The sequence below is a fragment of the Podospora anserina genome, chromosome 1 (assembly GCF_000226545.1).
Source record: "Podospora anserina S mat+ genomic DNA chromosome 1, supercontig 3".
Lineage (NCBI taxonomy): Eukaryota > Fungi > Ascomycota > Sordariomycetes > Sordariales > Podosporaceae > Podospora > Podospora anserina.
Window position 1 is genome coordinate 197,257 of NW_001914845.1, and position 17,620 is coordinate 214,876.

General features: G+C 53.1%; 7 protein-coding genes across 7 annotated transcripts; 4 read left to right on the top strand and 3 right to left on the bottom strand.

The window, feature by feature from the left end:
- Window positions 1–1,256: 1,256 nt before the first annotated feature.
- Window positions 1,257–2,056, top strand: PODANS_1_13380 (uncharacterized protein; the record flags this gene model as incomplete). Its single annotated transcript, XM_001905005.1, has 2 exons — window positions 1,257–1,538; window positions 1,604–2,056. The coding sequence occupies 2 exons, from the start codon at window positions 1,257–1,259 to the stop codon at window positions 2,054–2,056; spliced, it is 735 nt and encodes a 244-aa protein (XP_001905040.1).
- A 3,001-nt stretch (window positions 2,057–5,057) lies between these two features.
- Window positions 5,058–6,686, bottom strand: PODANS_1_13390 (uncharacterized protein; the record flags this gene model as incomplete). The annotated part of the gene is made up of 2 exons (XM_001905006.1): window positions 5,058–6,406; window positions 6,479–6,686. 2 exons carry the CDS (start codon window positions 6,684–6,686, stop codon window positions 5,058–5,060), a joined length of 1,557 nt encoding a protein of 518 aa, XP_001905041.1.
- Window positions 6,687–7,087: 401 nt separating this feature from the next.
- Window positions 7,088–8,264, top strand: PODANS_1_13400 (uncharacterized protein; the record flags this gene model as incomplete). Its single annotated transcript, XM_001905007.1, has 2 exons — window positions 7,088–7,500; window positions 7,583–8,264. The coding sequence occupies 2 exons, from the start codon at window positions 7,088–7,090 to the stop codon at window positions 8,262–8,264; spliced, it is 1,095 nt and encodes a 364-aa protein (XP_001905042.1).
- A 418-nt stretch (window positions 8,265–8,682) lies between these two features.
- On the bottom strand, window positions 8,683–9,505 carry PODANS_1_13410 (uncharacterized protein; the record flags this gene model as incomplete). The annotated part of the gene is made up of 3 exons (XM_001905008.1): window positions 8,683–9,186; window positions 9,253–9,366; window positions 9,440–9,505. The coding sequence occupies 3 exons, from the start codon at window positions 9,503–9,505 to the stop codon at window positions 8,683–8,685; spliced, it is 684 nt and encodes a 227-aa protein (XP_001905043.1).
- Window positions 9,506–10,298: 793 nt separating this feature from the next.
- PODANS_1_13420 (uncharacterized protein) lies at window positions 10,299–11,296 on the bottom strand (the record flags this gene model as incomplete). Its single annotated transcript, XM_001905009.1, has 3 exons — window positions 10,299–10,451; window positions 10,516–10,851; window positions 11,186–11,296. 3 exons carry the CDS (start codon window positions 11,294–11,296, stop codon window positions 10,299–10,301), a joined length of 600 nt encoding a protein of 199 aa, XP_001905044.1.
- Window positions 11,297–11,669: 373 nt separating this feature from the next.
- Window positions 11,670–12,375, top strand: PODANS_1_13430 (uncharacterized protein; the record flags this gene model as incomplete). The annotated part of the gene is made up of 4 exons (XM_001905010.1): window positions 11,670–11,672; window positions 11,827–11,966; window positions 12,078–12,303; window positions 12,370–12,375. The coding sequence occupies 4 exons, from the start codon at window positions 11,670–11,672 to the stop codon at window positions 12,373–12,375; spliced, it is 375 nt and encodes a 124-aa protein (XP_001905045.1).
- An 893-nt stretch (window positions 12,376–13,268) lies between these two features.
- PODANS_1_13440 (uncharacterized protein) lies at window positions 13,269–15,759 on the top strand (the record flags this gene model as incomplete). The annotated part of the gene is made up of 2 exons (XM_001905011.1): window positions 13,269–15,433; window positions 15,489–15,759. 2 exons carry the CDS (start codon window positions 13,269–13,271, stop codon window positions 15,757–15,759), a joined length of 2,436 nt encoding a protein of 811 aa, XP_001905046.1.
- Window positions 15,760–17,620: the final 1,861 nt, after the last annotated feature.

Sequence of the window (17,620 nt, forward strand, 5' to 3'; positions counted from 1 at the left end):
GGCAAATTTCGATCGAGCACTGGGCTGCATCGTTGCCGTCCTCTTTCCCAGCCCGGGCAGGCTGTACCTTTTGTGGGCTCGCTCCTTCCTTACACCGAGGCCGTAAGATGTTCCGAGCTTCAGGACACCACGAGAAGGTACAACCCGCAAGGTACCTTAACTCAATAAATATTCCTGTGACCTTTAGCCACTCATTCCACGTCTCAAACCTTCGCGTGTCTTTTCTCCCGTCCAAAGTGTCAAAATCAGAGTTTTTACAACGGTTCTCTTTTTGTTTTGATTGGCGATGCGATGCTGCTCCCAGCGAGCTTCCCTTTCGGGCGTCATTGTCGAGGGGAAGAAAGTTGCTTCCCCCTTGTCGAGTCAGCCACCTTCTCTTCCTCGACACTTCTCCCCACACGGCTTCCCAACCCATCCCACGCTTTTCTCCAGGAAAAGCTTCCCCCGACCTTCCAGACAAGGTACATGGGAATCACGCGTGGATACTTGAAGCGTACCTTGGGCTACGAGTTCACGGCACACGCCCTCCCTGTCTGCGGTGGATTCGACCTGTCATGGTCCTGGGACGCCTTTGGCTGTCGAGTGCTCCTGGACCAATGGGGTCTAGTATCTTGTGAGATTCTGGCCCGCCGAGTCCCACTGTGAGTACCTGGGTACGGCGCATGGGCGCAGTACCAGCGGGTCACCCGCCCGTTCTCGAGGTTCCATGTTGCCCCCTCGAGGCTAGGATCCATGGGGTTCCCGCGCGTTCCCAGCAGATCGCTCAGTGGGTTCCGCTGAAGCCCCCCAAGCTTGGAAGTACCAGTGGTACCTTTTTTTGGCTCTGGGGTCCCAGCCTGCCCGCCTGGCCCTGCTGAAGAGGAAACTTTTAGGTCATCACTTCCAGGTATGACCTGCTACAAGATTCAGCTATATAAATGGCCGGCCGGCCGCCATCGGCTGACTCCCTTTTGCCCTGCTATCCCAACCACACCTTGTTTTGTTTGAATGTCCCTTTTCCCAAGCTCCTCTTCGTGATCGTTTCCTCTCTCAATGGGCCGTAGTATTCTGCAGTCTGTTGTGATTCCTTTGTCGTCGTCATCCAATTGTCACGTTAGGTAGCGCGTGCCCACTTCCGGTCATTCATCACCACCACCGCCCACTTACAAACGTCATCGCCGGTTTTAACTCTCGCCGTCAAGCCGGACCCACGCTTTCTTCAAAGACGGAGGATACCACCACCATCTTCGAGACCACCACCAGTACCGGAACCCAACATGCTTTCGTACGACTCAGCCATCTCCTTGAAGGGACAAACCCCGGGGTCACCAGCTATTTCCAACGGCCATCAAAACATCCCCCCATCACCAAGCACCATGAGACTCCCAACATCATCTTTGTCGAATGGTGTGCGTACCAACGGCAATGTCTCTTCGTCACTATCCAAAAATGAGCAGCGCCACATCTGGCTCGTTACTGGCCCCGCCGGCTGTGGAAAGAGCACTGTTGCCAAGTACCTGGCCACTGTTCTTCATATGCCATATATCGAGGGTGATGAGGTATGTTCTTTGTCCCAAGTCCCAAGTCCCATGACCCATAGCATCGGGCTAATCATGATTACTAGTTCCACCCACAAGCCAACATCGACAAGATGAGCGCTGGCATTCCCTTGACGGATGCTGATCGGTGGGACTGGTTGACGGCTCTCCGGGAGGCTTCTCTCAAGGAGCTGGAACGTGGAAACAGAGGCGTGGTGTTGACTTGCTCTGCTTTGAAGCGCAAGTACCGCGATGTCATCCGTGTCGCCCCCTATTTCTCGCCCAACCTCCATCTCCACTTCATCTATCTGGATGCGTCCGAGGAGCTCCTCTTGCAAAGGGTGATGGCTCGCAAGAACCATTACATGGGAGCCAACATGGTCCACAGTCAATTCGAAGTCTTGGAAAGGCCAACCACGGATGAGGTCGATGTTATTAGCATTGACGTCAGTCGCCCAGCCGAAGCTGTCATGGCTGAGGCTCTAGACCGAGTCCTGGACACGATGGAGACCGTCGCGGCGGAAGCCCAGAGAAAGTGACGTGCATACCGAAATGATGGGTGGGACAAGCAAAGCCGTAGCTGCATGGCGCTAAGAGTCACCGCCCGGGGGGTGGATGGGAAAGGGTTGGGTTTTGTCAGTCAGCCCCACCGTCGCATTGGGAAAGGAGTCTTGTCTTGAACGACAATCGTCTTTCTCTGACACATGAATTGTGGTGGCGAAACGGATTGCTTTTTTTTGTCGATTTTTATCTTGCGGCGCAATCGTTCTTGGGAAGCCGGAGCAACAGAAGGGGGTACTTGGGAAGATGGACCAGCACTGACTTGTGTTCGGATCAATCCATTACTTTGCATTTGACGAAGCATGGCTGAGTCCATGTCTTTAGTCGTGGGCGTTTAAAAATCTCTGGGAATTTAACATACATAGTATAGGTAATTCGGTTGATGGGTGGAAGGATGGCGACGGGGTTTGGTAAGGTATTAGACCTACCTGAGGTTACTCTTTAAGCAAGCGAACATGAATTTGATGTTCTTTGGTGCTACCCAGCATACACAAGATGATTGAGGAAACAAATGAGAAACTGTGTTCTTTCTTATGAGTGATTGGTCTCGTATCCCCGCCCTTCTCTCCGTCGATCTCCGAATGGTGCCAGGCCCCGCCCTGTCGGGTTCCTCCGCAGCATCTGCTCGCCTATCTAGCATGGAGTTGACAACGCAAACCAAGTCGACGCAGGAACAGGAACGCCTTTACCAAGTTGCTGGGAAGGAGGGGGTGAGTTGAGACAAAGTAAACATTCCCCCTGAGCTCTGGCCATGCCTAGGCAACGGTTGCTATGTCCGCAGCCCCCTACTTCTGTTGTATTCAATAGCAGTATGTTGGGCCGAGGGAGGATATCACTTGATACTACTGCCGTTGCTGACCTCACTTGCAATATTGCCGCAACCACTCGACATGCATTCCCGAGATGACCGAACGACATCCCCAGACAAGGCAGCAACACCAACTTGCTGTCCCGTTCTTCAACCTGCACATCAAGGTACACCTGCCGAATGTTTCCCGGCGTGACAATCCCGCATTTGCTGTGTGCTGTGTATGGCGTACCGCCCGGCAAACACAACCTCACTCAGTGTACGGTAATCTCCATACAAAGACGCTCCGAAGTAAAGATTACGAGTCACATCTCACAACACGCACCTACTCAATATCTATTACTTTCCAGTCTTACTCTACCAGCTTGGCGCGCACCCAACAACGCCCAAATAATGCAAACCAAGCACTTGGCAAAATCCCAGAAACGGGTCGCTGGATGAGGATGGTCACAAGAAACGGTCGATTCACCCGCAGACCATCACTGACCGCCTCGCTTTTTTCGACGCGATCCTTCTGCCCAGAAGGAAACGGCTTGGCGGTCGAAGGGATGGTCAAAAAGAATCAGAAAAAATATCAAGTTATGCATAGAGGAGGGTGGGGGCCCCCCCCCGGGTTTGGACAACCAAACCAAATGCCGTTCCACGGAGTGTTATATCGGTCCCGTGGCGAACAACCAGGAAAAAAAGCCTTCGTTTTGGGGTAAAGCACGCAATACGACGAATGAAAGGGGGAAACCAGAAGCCTTATTAAGGTGTTTGCTTTTGGAAAGCGATACAAGGTCGTATAGCATCTGTACTTGGAGGTACCTACCCCAACTTTCGCACCGCAGGTTCTTCTTACTGCGCTGAAACGGAGTTTGTTCATCGTTACTATACAGATTATGGCTTTGCCCCCAGTCCCGCGATGACCACCACAAGACTAGAACCTCTGGTCTGCGCAACTGCCCGGAGCTTGGCCTAGCTGTGCCAATGCGGTGCTCGGCTGCGAAAAGGCACGAAACATATCGGCCTGGTGCAGTCAACCTACTGACAACCAAGTAGGTAGGTAGGTAGGCCAATGCCTTCTTCACCAACTAGATCAACCAAGTAATATCTGATCATGCCGCATAATTCCAAGCACCCTTCTGTCAACTTCTATAGCACACCTACTCTGGCAGCATGAGCCCAAAGCACAGAAGCCCGCTTTTCCAATATGTCTCTCAGATTGGAACCCAGTCTCAACTCGGCCCGTTCTATCAAATGCATGGATCGTTGGATAGAACAACCGATAGAAGAACTTGCTCAACAACCACTACCACCACCATCATCATCAAAGGGGTATCGATAGCGATAGCTAGGTGCTCAACTTCCTCTCTGTATATGCCGTCCCGTCGTGGGGTTATCACACCGGTATGGCAACACACACACATACACACCCTCCCCCCTTCTCGTACACCCAAAGACCAATAGGTAAACCCGGATAGCCCATGCACACACCTACCTAGGTACATTCTTCATCTAATGCCCGTTCATGCATCCCTCCAGGTTTGAAGAGTCAGTGAGAGAGAGAGAGACAATGGAAGCGAACAAACCAAGTCACGATCCGACACACACTACATAAGACAGGTAAGGTAAGTAGGCTGACGGTCATGTATTTAATGCAATACAACCGATATCCTACCTACCCCCCGCCTCGCCGTGTAATCGCGGGATCGGGAGACGGGATCACTTTTCTTTTTTTCTTCTTTTCTTCGGCTGTTCCCTCAGGCATCCCACCAACGTTGCTCTCCATGCTCACAAGATAAAAATATATGTACTTTTTGTATGTATTTTCGAAACCTCTTATCTAAGTAAAAATGCCTTGTAACACTCTAGTCGTCTCCCCCCCCTCCACTCAACCTCTCCACCACCCAAAAAGAGTCACCGACTTTGACGAAGCACGGCAATTGCTTGCCTTGCCTTTCCTTGACTGTCCCAATCAAACTCGATAGTCAATAAAGCCTGCCCAAAATCCCCCCGTGCGGGTAAGACGGCCGGCTCAACCGGGACGCAACTCCGACAAAGACACACCGAGTTATGACATAACCCGCCACCCCCCCCCCCCAAATAACTTCCAACTTTTCTTGAAACTTCTAGTACTGTACCATCCCTCTTCGCTTGCTGCCCAAAAACAACCCCCAACTTATGTAACTCTACCTCAAATGCATAACCATCACATCCGGCCCCTCCACAATCCCCCTCACCACCTCGGCCGCCCTCGCCATCGTCGCCCCGTCCACAACCCTATGATCCGCGCTCCAGCTAAAGTTGCAAATCTCCTTCTTGACCACCCGGTCATTCTCCCCAAAAGCAGGCACGGTCCTCATCCTCCCAATCCCCAGAATTGCCACCTCCTTCTCCACCACCACCGGACTGAGGTACGTGCCCCCAATGTTCCCGATGTTGCTCACCGTGATCGTTCCCCCGGACATATCCCCCACGCTCAGCTTCCCCTCCGTAGCCAGACTTTGAAGTCTCGTGAGTTCCGCTGCGATCTGGAGGATGTTGAGTGATCCGACGTTTTTGATGACGGGGACGAGTAGCCCGTGGGGGGTGTCCATTGCAATCCCGATATTGTGCTGACTCCGGAGCACGAGGGAGGGTTTGGATGTGGCAGGGTCGATGTCGACGCGGGAGTTGAGGATGGGGTATTTGTATAGGGCCATGGAGACTGCCTTGATGATGAAGGGGAGGTAGGATAGTTTTGCTACCGGGTGGGTGGCTGAGTCTAGAGACAGGGGTTGTTTGGCGAGGACTTTGTTGAGGCGGGAGCGGAGCTCGACCAGAGAGGTGAAGTCGACCTCGTCGGCGTAGAGGAAGTGGGGGATGGAGAGGGAGCGGGTCATGGTTTTGAACATCATTTCTTGGGTTCGGGTGAGGAGCATGGGGGTTTCTTGTTGTTGTTGACTGGTGGGTGTGGTGGAGGAGGAGGGAGTAAAGGGGCTTGGGGTGGGAGCTGGGGGTGCGTTCTTTTGCTCGACGAACTTGTAGACGTCTTCTTTTAGGATGCGGCCTTCTTTGCCCGTGCCTTGGACTTGGAGAAGGTCGACGTTGAGTTCTTTGGCGAGGTATCTGACTGCTGGAGTTGCCAGAATCACCTTCTCGCCTGGTTGAGGCTTAGGTGAGGTATGCTCGTAGACCCCATTGCTCCACGGTGCAGGCTTATGCTCTGATGGTGGTGCTGGTGGAGGTTGCTTTGGTAACTGAGCCGCCACCTGGTTCTCGATCTTTGTAGTTGGCTCTGTTGGGGTCACAGGCTCAGCAGGTGCGAGAGCCTGCAAGTCTGCCTCTTTGGCATCACCTTGAATGTCGATATCGACAAACGGCTTGCCCACCTTGGCCATCTCGCCCGCTTCATAGTGCAACTTCTTAACCACACCGGCGAAGCGGCTGGTGATTTCCACCGAAGCCTTATCACTTTGAACCTCGCATAGTGGAGAGAACTCCTCGACGCGCGCCCCGGGTTCGACGAACCATTGGATGATTTCGCACTCGACAATGCCTGTATTTGTGCCACCACCAGTTAGTTGAGATGAACTTCGTTCTCGAGAGTCAAAGTGACAGAAACACGCACCCTCTCCAATATCAGCGAGCAACACAGGCTTCACAGCGTAGAGACTCCTGCTTGCATGGAAGAGCCTTGCGGGAGGCGCAAACGGTGGGGATAGCGGAGTCCTGAGGGTTGGTCCTCGCGCGCGGTGTTGTTGACTTAGAGACGATAGTCGCCGGCTGGAGAGCCGCCATTGCTGGCGCACCACGCGGGAGCTCTGGTTCAAAAACATCTCAAACGGGAAATTACAGAAGATGCAACCGCTCAAAGACAGCAGTGACTTCTCAGATTCAAAAGTTCAGTCGAATTGACCTGTCCCTCCTTCCTGCACCAAAGGGATAACGACAACCCGCATAGCGGTCTCACCTATGGCTTGCGCCGGCTTATACACTGTAGATATGACGTTGGGCCGAGGGGTTCACTGAGCCCCCGCGAATAACCGAGCGCTTGGCACCCTAACCGCCCCCAAAACCCCAGATTTCAAGGGCCGCTCACTGGGGCTCGAGCGCTGATCTGAGTTGACAGCGGCAGTGGAAGTGGGGCCCGGCGCCGAGAATTGTCGCGTGGAAATTTCTTGGGAACGGGGTATCTGAGCTTCAAACCTCTCCCACGGATTGGATATCTCAGACACACATGACCACTACCGCTGCCATGTTAGCCGCTAGGACAGGACTCCGAACAGGCGCAAGGACATCAACCTGCCTTGTTTGTCAATGGCGCACCTTTAGCACCACTGGCTACCAGCGGCTTCCCACAGACCACACACCCGGCGCCGCCGCTCCGGATGGGAAACCGAAACCGAGACAGACCTTCGCCCCGGCCCCGGTAGCCGCCACGGAGCCGGCTCCGGACAGCCCGTTAGCCCACGCCCCCCGGTCCTACGGCAAGAAAATAAAAGACTTCACACCCACCCCTCTGTCAAGACCAATTGGCATGAACACGCCCCCCGCCGCGGGACAAAACACCGGCATCGACCACCGAACCTTCAAACAGCGCCGTGATGACTTCGTAGACTACGAAAGACATCTCGCCAAGCGGGAGTACCTGTTTGTCCCCCCCCCCCCCCTATCCACTTCCCTCTTCCCTGTCCCCCCTTTCCACTAACCCCCTACTTTTTCCTCTCTGTAGCAAAAACAAAGTCTCCCGCCCCTACTTCCGCGACTGGGTCAACCTCTCCTTCCACAAAGGCAAAACCTTCCTCGCGCCCCCCCGCCTCTTCAAAGCCGACCTCTCCCTCTACTTCCCCAACCTCTTCGGCCGCACCCTGGCCTCCCGCCAAAAAGCAGACACCACCCCCCTCCTCGCCGGCCACGCCTCCGTCGTCACCGTCTTCAGCGGCATGTGGGCCGAGAACCAGATCAAGACCTTTGTCTCCCCCGAGCAAAACCCTGCCCTGCACCGGGTCCTCAAAGAGAGCGGCGGCAGGGCGCAGCTGGTGCAGATCAACGTCGAGGAGGACTGGATGAAGATGATGTTGATCAAGCTGTTTTCCTGGTCGTTGAGGAACAAGGTGGGCAAGGAGAATTGGCACAGGTATTTCCTTGTGAGGAAGGGGATCACCGATGAGATCAGGGAGAGCGTGGGGCTGTTGAACAGCAAGGTTGGGTATACTTATCTGGTGGATCATCGGTGCAGGATACGATGGGCGGGGAGTGGTAGTGCGGAGGGGGATGAGAGGGAGGGGTTGGTGAAGGGGGTGAGGAGGTTGCTGGAGGAGATCAAGGCTGAGGGTGTGACTGGGGGTGTGGCTGAGGGGCATGTTCTGAAGCCTCTGGCGGCTGGCAAGCCTACTACTGGAGACAAGAAATAGGCGTGTAAGATACCCGGGATTGAGAGGGAGTGTATACAGTTGGACATGGTGGGATATTGAAAGTGAACATGATAGACGATATAATGTACATCAACGACAGAAAGCTATGCTCACGGCTCCCCAACGAAAATAGACATCTCTCTTCCATTTTTGGCATGAGGATTATTAAATACACCGTTGCTGTACCGCACTGGTAATGCACATACGATAAGTTCGCCGTCCGCTTTAACAGCTACTCAAGATAAAACACCCATGCTCCCTTTGTCGAAGTGAAATACCCATATATCCCACGCCATCCCCTCTTTCCCTCTTGTCGCCCCAACTATCCGGACAAATTATACAGTTTCCACCCCTCACTCCCATGGTATTTTGAAACCACCTCCCATCTTCCTCTTCCCAACCCTCCCCTTAAACAAATTCACATCATGAACCAAAACACCAAAAAGCAAAAAGCGATAAACCCCCCCATGATAATCCCATCCCTCTTCTTCTTGGCCGAAATCCTCCCAATCAACGTATTAATCCCCGGCACCTGGCTCGCCGCATGCGTGATCCGCCGATTAATACTCGCCAGCGTCTCCCTCTGCGCCAAAAAGCTGTCCTGCACTGCGTACGCCTGGCTGAGCACACCATCCGCCACACCAATCGAGTTGTCTATCCTCCCTCGCTCGTCAAGCATGTAGTCCGCCTCCGCCGCGGCAGGGTTCGCGGCACGATAGGCAGAGATATCATCCCGGACTGAACCCAGCAGGTTTGCGCGATCGCGGGCTCGTTGGAGGGTTGACCGGAGGCGGGAGAGGTCACGGCGGTGGTCGGTGAGCTTGTCGCGGAGGAGGGAGAGGTTGTTTTGTTTTAGGGAGGAGGATGATAGTGTTGATTCTGAGTCGAGGAGGCGGGTGAGTTGGGAAATGACGTTGTCGCGCTTGACGAGAAAGGTCAGTGGTGGTGGTCTTATCACTCAGGAGTAAAATGGCGAGGGTATACACACCTTCTCAAGCAGCTCCTGGAGTTTCGCCTCGGTACTCCTCTCTTCTTCTGTCGGCTTTGGTGGGATGTTGGATTGTGACGAAAATTGGGAGTATGTGTGGAGGTATGTTTCTGTCTGCAAACAGAAAAGGCAGGTTATTAACCATCACCACTCGTCATCCGCTGCTGTCGCATGCCGCCTCTCTTACCTGTGTTTCCAGCGCCCTGGCTTGTTGCCGTAATTGGGTCCAGCCCTGGCCTGCTGTTGTCGCCATGGTTTCTCGATACAGTCGACACAGACAGATAGAACCGGTGAGAGGTTGTTGAAATATTGATCACGGGGTCGAAAGTGGTTTGCGCAAATTCAACAGCTCTGCTGGAACCTCTTTGGAAGGCCAGGTCGAGGTATGCGTAGTGTAGGTACCTTAATGGGGCGTGGCTTCGCTTGCATTTCAAGTACTGGTCGGCTGATGTCACTCCTCAACCCTAACCCGGATCCTCCTAGATTCAACATCGAGTCATCAAGGTGCACTTATACAGTCAAAGGTCCTCCGCAAACAACGACTGCCAATCTCGATATTGCCTAGAAACAAGTGAATAAGGAGGATGTTCACAAAAACGCAGACCGTGGAGAGAAATATTAATTTGATAGGTATCAGGAACGGATTGTCTGAGAGCACTCTGCCAAATGCACAACTAACATACAACACGCAGATAACTTTCATGTGACGCCGCAAATGCTAGTCTTCTGCCTCGTGGCGTATTTGTTTTGTTTGTCTGTCGTTCGTCATCGAGTTGGCTGGGCTGGTATCTGCCATTCCCAGTGCAAATATCACTAGTTTCCATGTACAGATCACCGTGGACATCCCGTGTGCTCTAAAACCCAGTTGTTGTTCAGGGCTCCGATCCTTTTTGCAAAGCCCAGTGATTTTGTGTTCTTGATGACTGTAAACCCTTCATTACAGACGCCGTATGGACCGAGAACTGCCAAACGTCCAAATGCAATTGGTTAAGCCATTCCGAAACCCGCGCCGTCAAGACCTCCCATCAAAACCCACTTGGCTCCCTCTACCACTTCATCTCATGGGGCTTGTCGCCCTTGCGAAGGCTGAAAGAGGAGGCGAGGTAGCTGGCAAGAAGGTCGACCTTCTTGATGTTGGCGATCAAGGCCTTGTCGATGGCCTTCTGGTCAGCCGCCCGACTGCTGGTAACCTCCTTCTTCTGTAGTTTCACGCATGTCAGCTCCAACACTCTCACACACGTCCGCTATCTCAGAAATTCATACCTGGGGCTTCTCTCCCTGCTTGAAGAAAGCCTCCTCGCCAGCCTTCTGCTGAGCCTTGTCGGCGGTGAAGTACTTGGGCTTGGCAACCTCCTCAATCTTGGCCTCATCGAGACCGGTAAGGTCAACCTTGTATGATGTGGCGATGACATATCTGGAGTTGACGCGGCGAAGGGGAACACCGTTGATCTTGAAGGGGCCGGTAACGAGCAGAACACCCTGGTCGAGGGTCTTGAGCAGGACGACGCGCTTGCCACGGAAGCGACCAGCGAGGAGGATCAGGACGGTACCGGGGACGAGAGTCTGGCGGGGAGTCCAGGGGCGGATGGTCTTGCGGACCTGATTATAGAAGCCATGTTAGAATCACGATGCCATATCCAAAACGTTTGTTTCTCCCAAGACAGCCGTTCCCAGTGTTTTCCCAGTGCTGTGCCTCGTTGCCGTGCGATATATGACCCATTTCGACGTAGATGCGCCACTTGACGATATCCCGATCTTGTCTGTCTCCATTTTCGCGGTGTCGTAAATTTCGTTCGGGCCATGAAGGTAGATTTGCCGTGCCTCCCCCCGCCAACATGTCGAATTGGCTTCCCACCCGCCACAATCGCAATCGAGAACAGTCTCCGGGCCGATCCATCGCTCGCAACATGAATGCATCGAGATATCAACGTACCTGACGCGGCTTGGCCTCATCCTCAGCAGGGTACCATTTCTGGGCCTTTTCAGCCGGCGCAGGCACCGACCGAGTGGACTTGCCAAAGGTCTTCGTCGTGGGAGCCGACATTTTGGACTTTGGCTGTGTGGTGAGGTTAGTAGGTTTTCGTGGTCGGTCGTCAACTTGACTGCTGCTGGAGATTTTGAAATGGGCGATTGGCAACCTGGTTGTGCGCAAGTTCGAAAAGCACCAAACCCCAAGCTAGCCGCTTTCGGATTTTCGGGTGGGCCCGCGCCTCAGGCAGAACAGTGCGCACAGACCAGCTGCCGGCGTAGGGTTTTCCGCCCTGTTTGGCGATTTTGGCATCCACACCCACTCAAGATTTTGCTGGACTGAGTGTTTGGTACCTACGAAAGCCTTTGCTCCCTGGATACTAAGACTCGCTGCAGTCAACGGAACCGTCGCCTATCGCCCTTTCGACTCGACGACAAAATCCCACACGATGGTAAGAGAGATACGGTCCCTTGCTGTCGTTATGCTGACCCATCAATCTTGCCGATTGATGAGCCCTCCTTGACTTGTTCGATTGGGGGGCAGGTCGCATCGTCACCACGAAAAAAAGTTGAGCGACCGGTTTGGCTAACATCACCGTGCGACAGTCTTCCGGCAAGGTCAAGGCTGGCCAATTATGGTCTAAGAACAAGGACGAGCTCACCAAGCAGCTCGGTGAGCTCAAGACGGAGTTGGGCCAGCTTCGCATCCAGAAGATCGTTTCTTCCGGCACCAAGCTTACCAAGATGTACGTTACCGACGACTTCCGAGCCACCACGAACCCCCGAGACGAAATACCGAGAGAGTTGGAAAGGACGAATGAGGACAAGATGGGCTGACATGTGTGATGGATGAATAGCCACGATCTCCGCAAGTCGATTGCCCGCGTTCTGACCATCATCAACGCCAAGCAACGCGCTCAGCTCCGCCTCTTCTACAAGAACAAGAAGTACCTCCCCCTCGACCTCCGCGCCAAGCAGACTCGTGCCATCCGCCGCCGTCTTTCTCCCGAGGACGCCTCCAGAACTCTTGAGAAGACCAAGAAGCGCCAGACTCACTTCCCCCAGCGGAAGTTCGCCGTCAAGGTATGAAGGAACCGTGGGATATGTCAGTAATCTATGAGGAGCTTTGAGTGCTGACAGGGTTTGCAGGCTTAAATTGGCGTTTCGAGGATAATGGGACGGTTGTACTAGGGCACCAGCGGCGCGGTTAAAAAAAGGTCTTTCACTCAGCACACTGCATCATCCCAGGGTCATCTGCTTTTAGGGTTTTGGGGTGTTTACGAGGTCAATGATTTTTCGATGCGGCTAGGTAGCTTTACTGCTACCGAATCAAAGCTCTGCACTAAACACCCACATTGGAGGTCTCTCGGAGGTGATTCCACATGGAATGCTAGTTGCGCCTGTCGATGCTTGCGCATCTATGGCGGCGTCTTGGTAGGGACCGATTGATTCGGCCGGGGCTAAGGAAACTGTCCAGGGAAGCCCATAGACGTTGCCAGATATATGATACCCGCTGTCTGGACGCCCACCACTGTTTGTCTTATCGTGCTCTTGTGCCCTTGTCCGTTGTGAGCGTGACATGCCTCTAATTCGGTTTCCTACGTCGATCTGGGGTCAGGCAACGGCCATAACGGGCTGTTCAAGTGCATACTAGCCCATGCCGACGTTTACGGTGTGCTTTCTCCAAATTACCCCCCCATTATCAGTGACTATGATATCCATGGCAGCTGCTGGCAGGGAAATTCAATGTTGATGCCAAGTGTTGCTGAGACCAAGTGCGGCATCACTTTCTCTGACCGCCCTGGCAGAATATGGCAGAACGGCGGGAACGGTGGGGCTTGTGTACCCCTGGCTCGGTCCAATAACGAGTGCCAAGACTGTCCCTGGACCATGATGCAGCAAAGCTCCAAACTGTCCTCTCCAACTCGACAGAGATGCTCTGGGTAATTTGAACCTGTTGCAGCCTCTCCTCAACTCCCACCGACGAGAGGAAGCACAACGCCAACCGCAGGCCACCATGTCGGCCGAAACACTTGAAATTCTTGCCGATGTGGGCAAGGGGAAAAGTACTCGCAGCGTGCTGCGGGTCATTATCCTCGCCCTCATCGCCGGCGCCTCAATCGCAAGCCGCCTGTTTTCCGTCATTCGTAGGTGTTCCCTGGGCATGGAGGAAGCTATCATGGCTGGACAGCAAGCTCGCGGCTGCTTCACTGGGGCTGTTTCTGTGCTTCTCTGGGTCCTGTGAATCCCATAGTTCGTCAATTGCATTGCTAACATGCTGCTTGTTTCCTAGGTTTCGAAAGTATTATCCACGAATGTCAGTCTCCCATATGCGTTGCGCTGCGGCCCCATCGCGTCCTCTGCCCAATATATCAAGATATACTAACACCCTTCCAGTCGACCCTTGGTTCAACTTCCGCGCCACAAAATATCTCGTCGCAAATGGCTTCTACAACTTCTGGGACTGGTTCGATGACCGAACATGGCATCCTCTGGGCCGTGTCACGGGTGGTACCCTCTACCCTGGCCTCATGGTAACCAGCGGTGCTATCTGGCACGCCCTCCGCGCCTTCACGATTCCCGTCGATATTCGCAACGTCTGCGTTCTTCTCGCGCCGGCTTTCTCTGGCCTTACGGCTATTGCCGCCTATCTCCTCACCAATGAAATGACAACATACAACTCGGCCGGCCTCCTGGCTGCTCTGTTTATGGGCATCGCCCCCGGCTACATCTCTCGATCAGTTGCTGGCAGCTACGACAACGAAGCCATTGCGATTTTCCTGCTCGTCTTCACCTTCTATCTCTGGATCAAGGCTTTGAAGCAGGGTTCCATGCTGTGGGGTGCTTTCTGCGCCCTGTTTTACGGCTACATGGTCGCCTCCTGGGGTGGTTATGCCTTCATCACCTGCCTTCTTCCCCTTCACGCCTTCGTCCTTATCCTCATGGGCCGCTACAGCACCAGGCTATACGTTTCGTACACTACCTGGTATGCCCTGGGCACACTGGCCAGCATGCAGATTCCCTTTGTTGGTTTCTTGCCTGTCAAGACCAGCGAGCACATGCCTGCCCTTGGTATTTTCGGCTTCCTCCAGCTCCTCGCTTTTTTGGACTATGTCCGGTCAGCCATTCCCAGCCGTCAGTTCCAGACATTCCTCTGGATCTTTGCTGGCGGTATCTTCGTTCTGTCTCTTGCGGCTCTGGTGATTGCCACCAGCGCCGGCATTATCGCCCCGTGGAGCGGACGTTTCTACTCACTTTGGGATACCGGATATGCTAAGATCCACATTCCCATCATTGCCTCCGTCTCTGAACATCAGCCCACCGCCTGGCCAGCTTTCTTCTTTGACCTCAACCTGCTTATTTTCGTCTTCCCTGTTGGTGTCTACCTCTGTTTCCAGGAGCTTGCTGATGAGCATGTGTTCATCATTGTGTACGCTGTTTTTGGCAGCTACTTCGCTGGTGTCATGGTCCGCCTGATGCTTACATTGACCCCTGTGGTCTGTGTTGCTGGTGCCATCGCCATCTCGACCATCCTCAACAACTACCTTGTCGCAAAGACTCCTACCGAGGAGGACCAGCAAGCCGCCGAGGCCGCTGAGAAGAAGGGCTCGAAGTCTGGTCTTAAGTCCACTAACAAGCCCGTTGTTGGCATTTATGGCCTGTGGTCCAAGATCTTGATGGTGGGCGCTATGGCCATCTACCTCCTCATTTTCGTCATGCACTGCACCTGGGTCACGTCCAACGCATACTCCTCTCCCTCCGTTGTCCTGGCAAGCAGGATGCCTGACGGAAGCCAGCACATTATTGACGATTACCGTGAGGCCTACCAGTGGCTTCGCCAAAACACAAAGGAGGACGCCAAGATTATGTCGTGGTGGGATTATGGTTACCAAATTGGTGGCATGGCTGACCGCCCAACTCTTGTCGACAACAACACGTGGAACAACACACACATTGCCACTGTCGGTAAAGCCATGAGCTCGCGCGAGGAGGTCAGCTACCCCATCATGCGCCAGCACGAGGTCGACTATGTTCTCGTGGTCTTTGGCGGTCTTCTGGGCTATTCTGGTGACGATATCAACAAGTTCTTGTGGATGGTTCGTATCGCTGAGGGTATCTGGCCTGATGAGGTCAGCGAGCGCGCCTTCTTCACCCCAAGAGGCGAGTATCGTGTCGACGGCGAGGCTACCGAGACCATGAAGAACAGCTTGATGTAAGTTTCAGTCATCTTTTCCATGTCACAATACGACTTGTTAACAGTCTCATAGGTACAAGATGTCCTACTACAACTTCAACAACCTGTTCCCTCCAGGACAGGCTGTCGATCGCATGCGCCAAGCCCGTCTGCCCGAGGTTGGTCCTTCCCTCAGCACCCTGGAGGAGGCCTTTACCAGCGAGAACTGGATCATCAGAATCTACAAGGTCAAGGACCTTGACAACGTTGGCCGTGACCATATCTCGGCGACAGCGTTCGAGAAGGGGCTCAAGAAGAAGAAGGCCACCAAGAAGAGGGGGTCTCGGGTCCTGCGTGTGGATTAAGGGAATAACAGCTTTCCTCAAGGAGTATGTTAGATTTTTTTGTAATTTCTTTTCCTCTATCTACCACAGTGATATATGGGTTGGGAAAAGAAGAATGCCTGGTGTGGGCACTGTATACCAAAACGCGTGGGGGTTAAGCAAATGCATATTCAATGTTCATTTTGGGTGTTCTTGGAAGTTGCTGGTGAAATCTGTACAGTGTTGGGTGGTCTTGTCTTGATATTTCACAGTCCTTTGTCAATGAACGGGTGATTTGGGGAGAATGGTCTGGTCGTCGTCCCAGCTTTGCTCTTTCTGCCGTACGATTTCGACAATACTAAAGCAGCTCAGTTGGTTTTCTGCTGCTTTCCCACCTTCACTTTTTCGACCACGACCGCCACGACTTTCTTCGCCGCGTCACCTAGCCCAGCGTTTGCAAGCCGTTGCCATCGTCGTCGTCGTCGCCCGCGCCCTTGCCAGCGACATGGATTCAAACCTGCAAGTATATTCTGACTGGCGTTTTCACTCTTTCTTCGACCTCGAATGAGCGACTCCGAGTTGGCCACATTGTTGAAGTCTTCGACGGCATTTCGACCTCTCTATTCCAACAGCAGCGTCATCATTATCAACGACACGGCACCAGATCCTCGATACAATGATTTTCAAGAGAGACCAGAGCGAGGTTTGGGCCTGAGAATTCTTTGGTCGGCATTTTCGATTTCATACAACACTACCAGGCACTAACCCTCAGTCTTCGATGCCCCTATCTGCTAGCCATGTGCGAGGCACTGAATCAACATCCCCGTGTTTCTGGAACACATCCCTCGATGCAAAACACTTTATTCAATTTTTGTCCTGATGTTATAGATATACGTAACTAACTTCCACTTTCTACCTAGCTCATTCAGAGCCCGACTGGAAGCCAACCAGTACACCAGCGCCTCCGCCGCTCTCACTGCCTCTCCGGCCGGGGCACACAGCTGCTTCCTGTGCGGGCAACTCCGCGAGGAGTCGTACCAGCGTCTCCACGCTGGTGACGAGTTCGCTAGGAGCAGCTTGTGTGTCTCGTGCCGTGAGAGGTACGAGTTGTGGCGTCAACAGCCGGTATGTTATAAGTCTCCCTATCCTGTTTCCTGTTCTTTTTCTTCACTTCCGGAGAACCCCTTGGCAAACATACCCCCTACGACACGGTCATTGTTCATCCCAAGTGGAGTGAGCGGTCTTCGGCAAGACATGCCCATACCCCTTCTTCTTCTTTGACAGGCCCCCAAGCTGTCAGTTGGGCAGTCAAGTGACGATTACCCCATCCCAATCACGGAACTTTCCTCCGAACACTCCTCAACAGCGAACACTCCTCAACAGAAGGTTAATCTCGCTCGAATCTGCCTTCCCAAAACTCTTCCGCGGTCATTCCAACACTCATACGAGAGCACTTTGACGCCCTTGGTTTGTTTTCAACCGGTGTTTTACGATCCTTAATATGTCATTGGAGTACACTCAAACAGTGCTTTGAGCAGTCCTTGTTCACAGGTTACACTTCTCAACACCCCATCCATCATCCCACCACCTTTATAACAACACTTGAACGCGCTTGATATATCATCTGAACAAGCCATCAAGTGGTGTTCGAATATGCTCAACTCATCATCCGACGAGTGTTGGGTTTATTTAACTTGGCGTTTTGAGGCACTTCAAATCTCATCTCAACAATGTTTGGACTTCTCTTCTTGGCGTTTCTAAACGCTTGAGATGATATTCAAACGTTGCTTTTTGAGCGTTCAGAGAGGCTGATATATCATCCAAAAAACATATAGATTTTCTTCACTTGTTATTTGGAGACCCTTGCTTCTCATCCCAACAATTTCCTACTCTCATCTAAGTA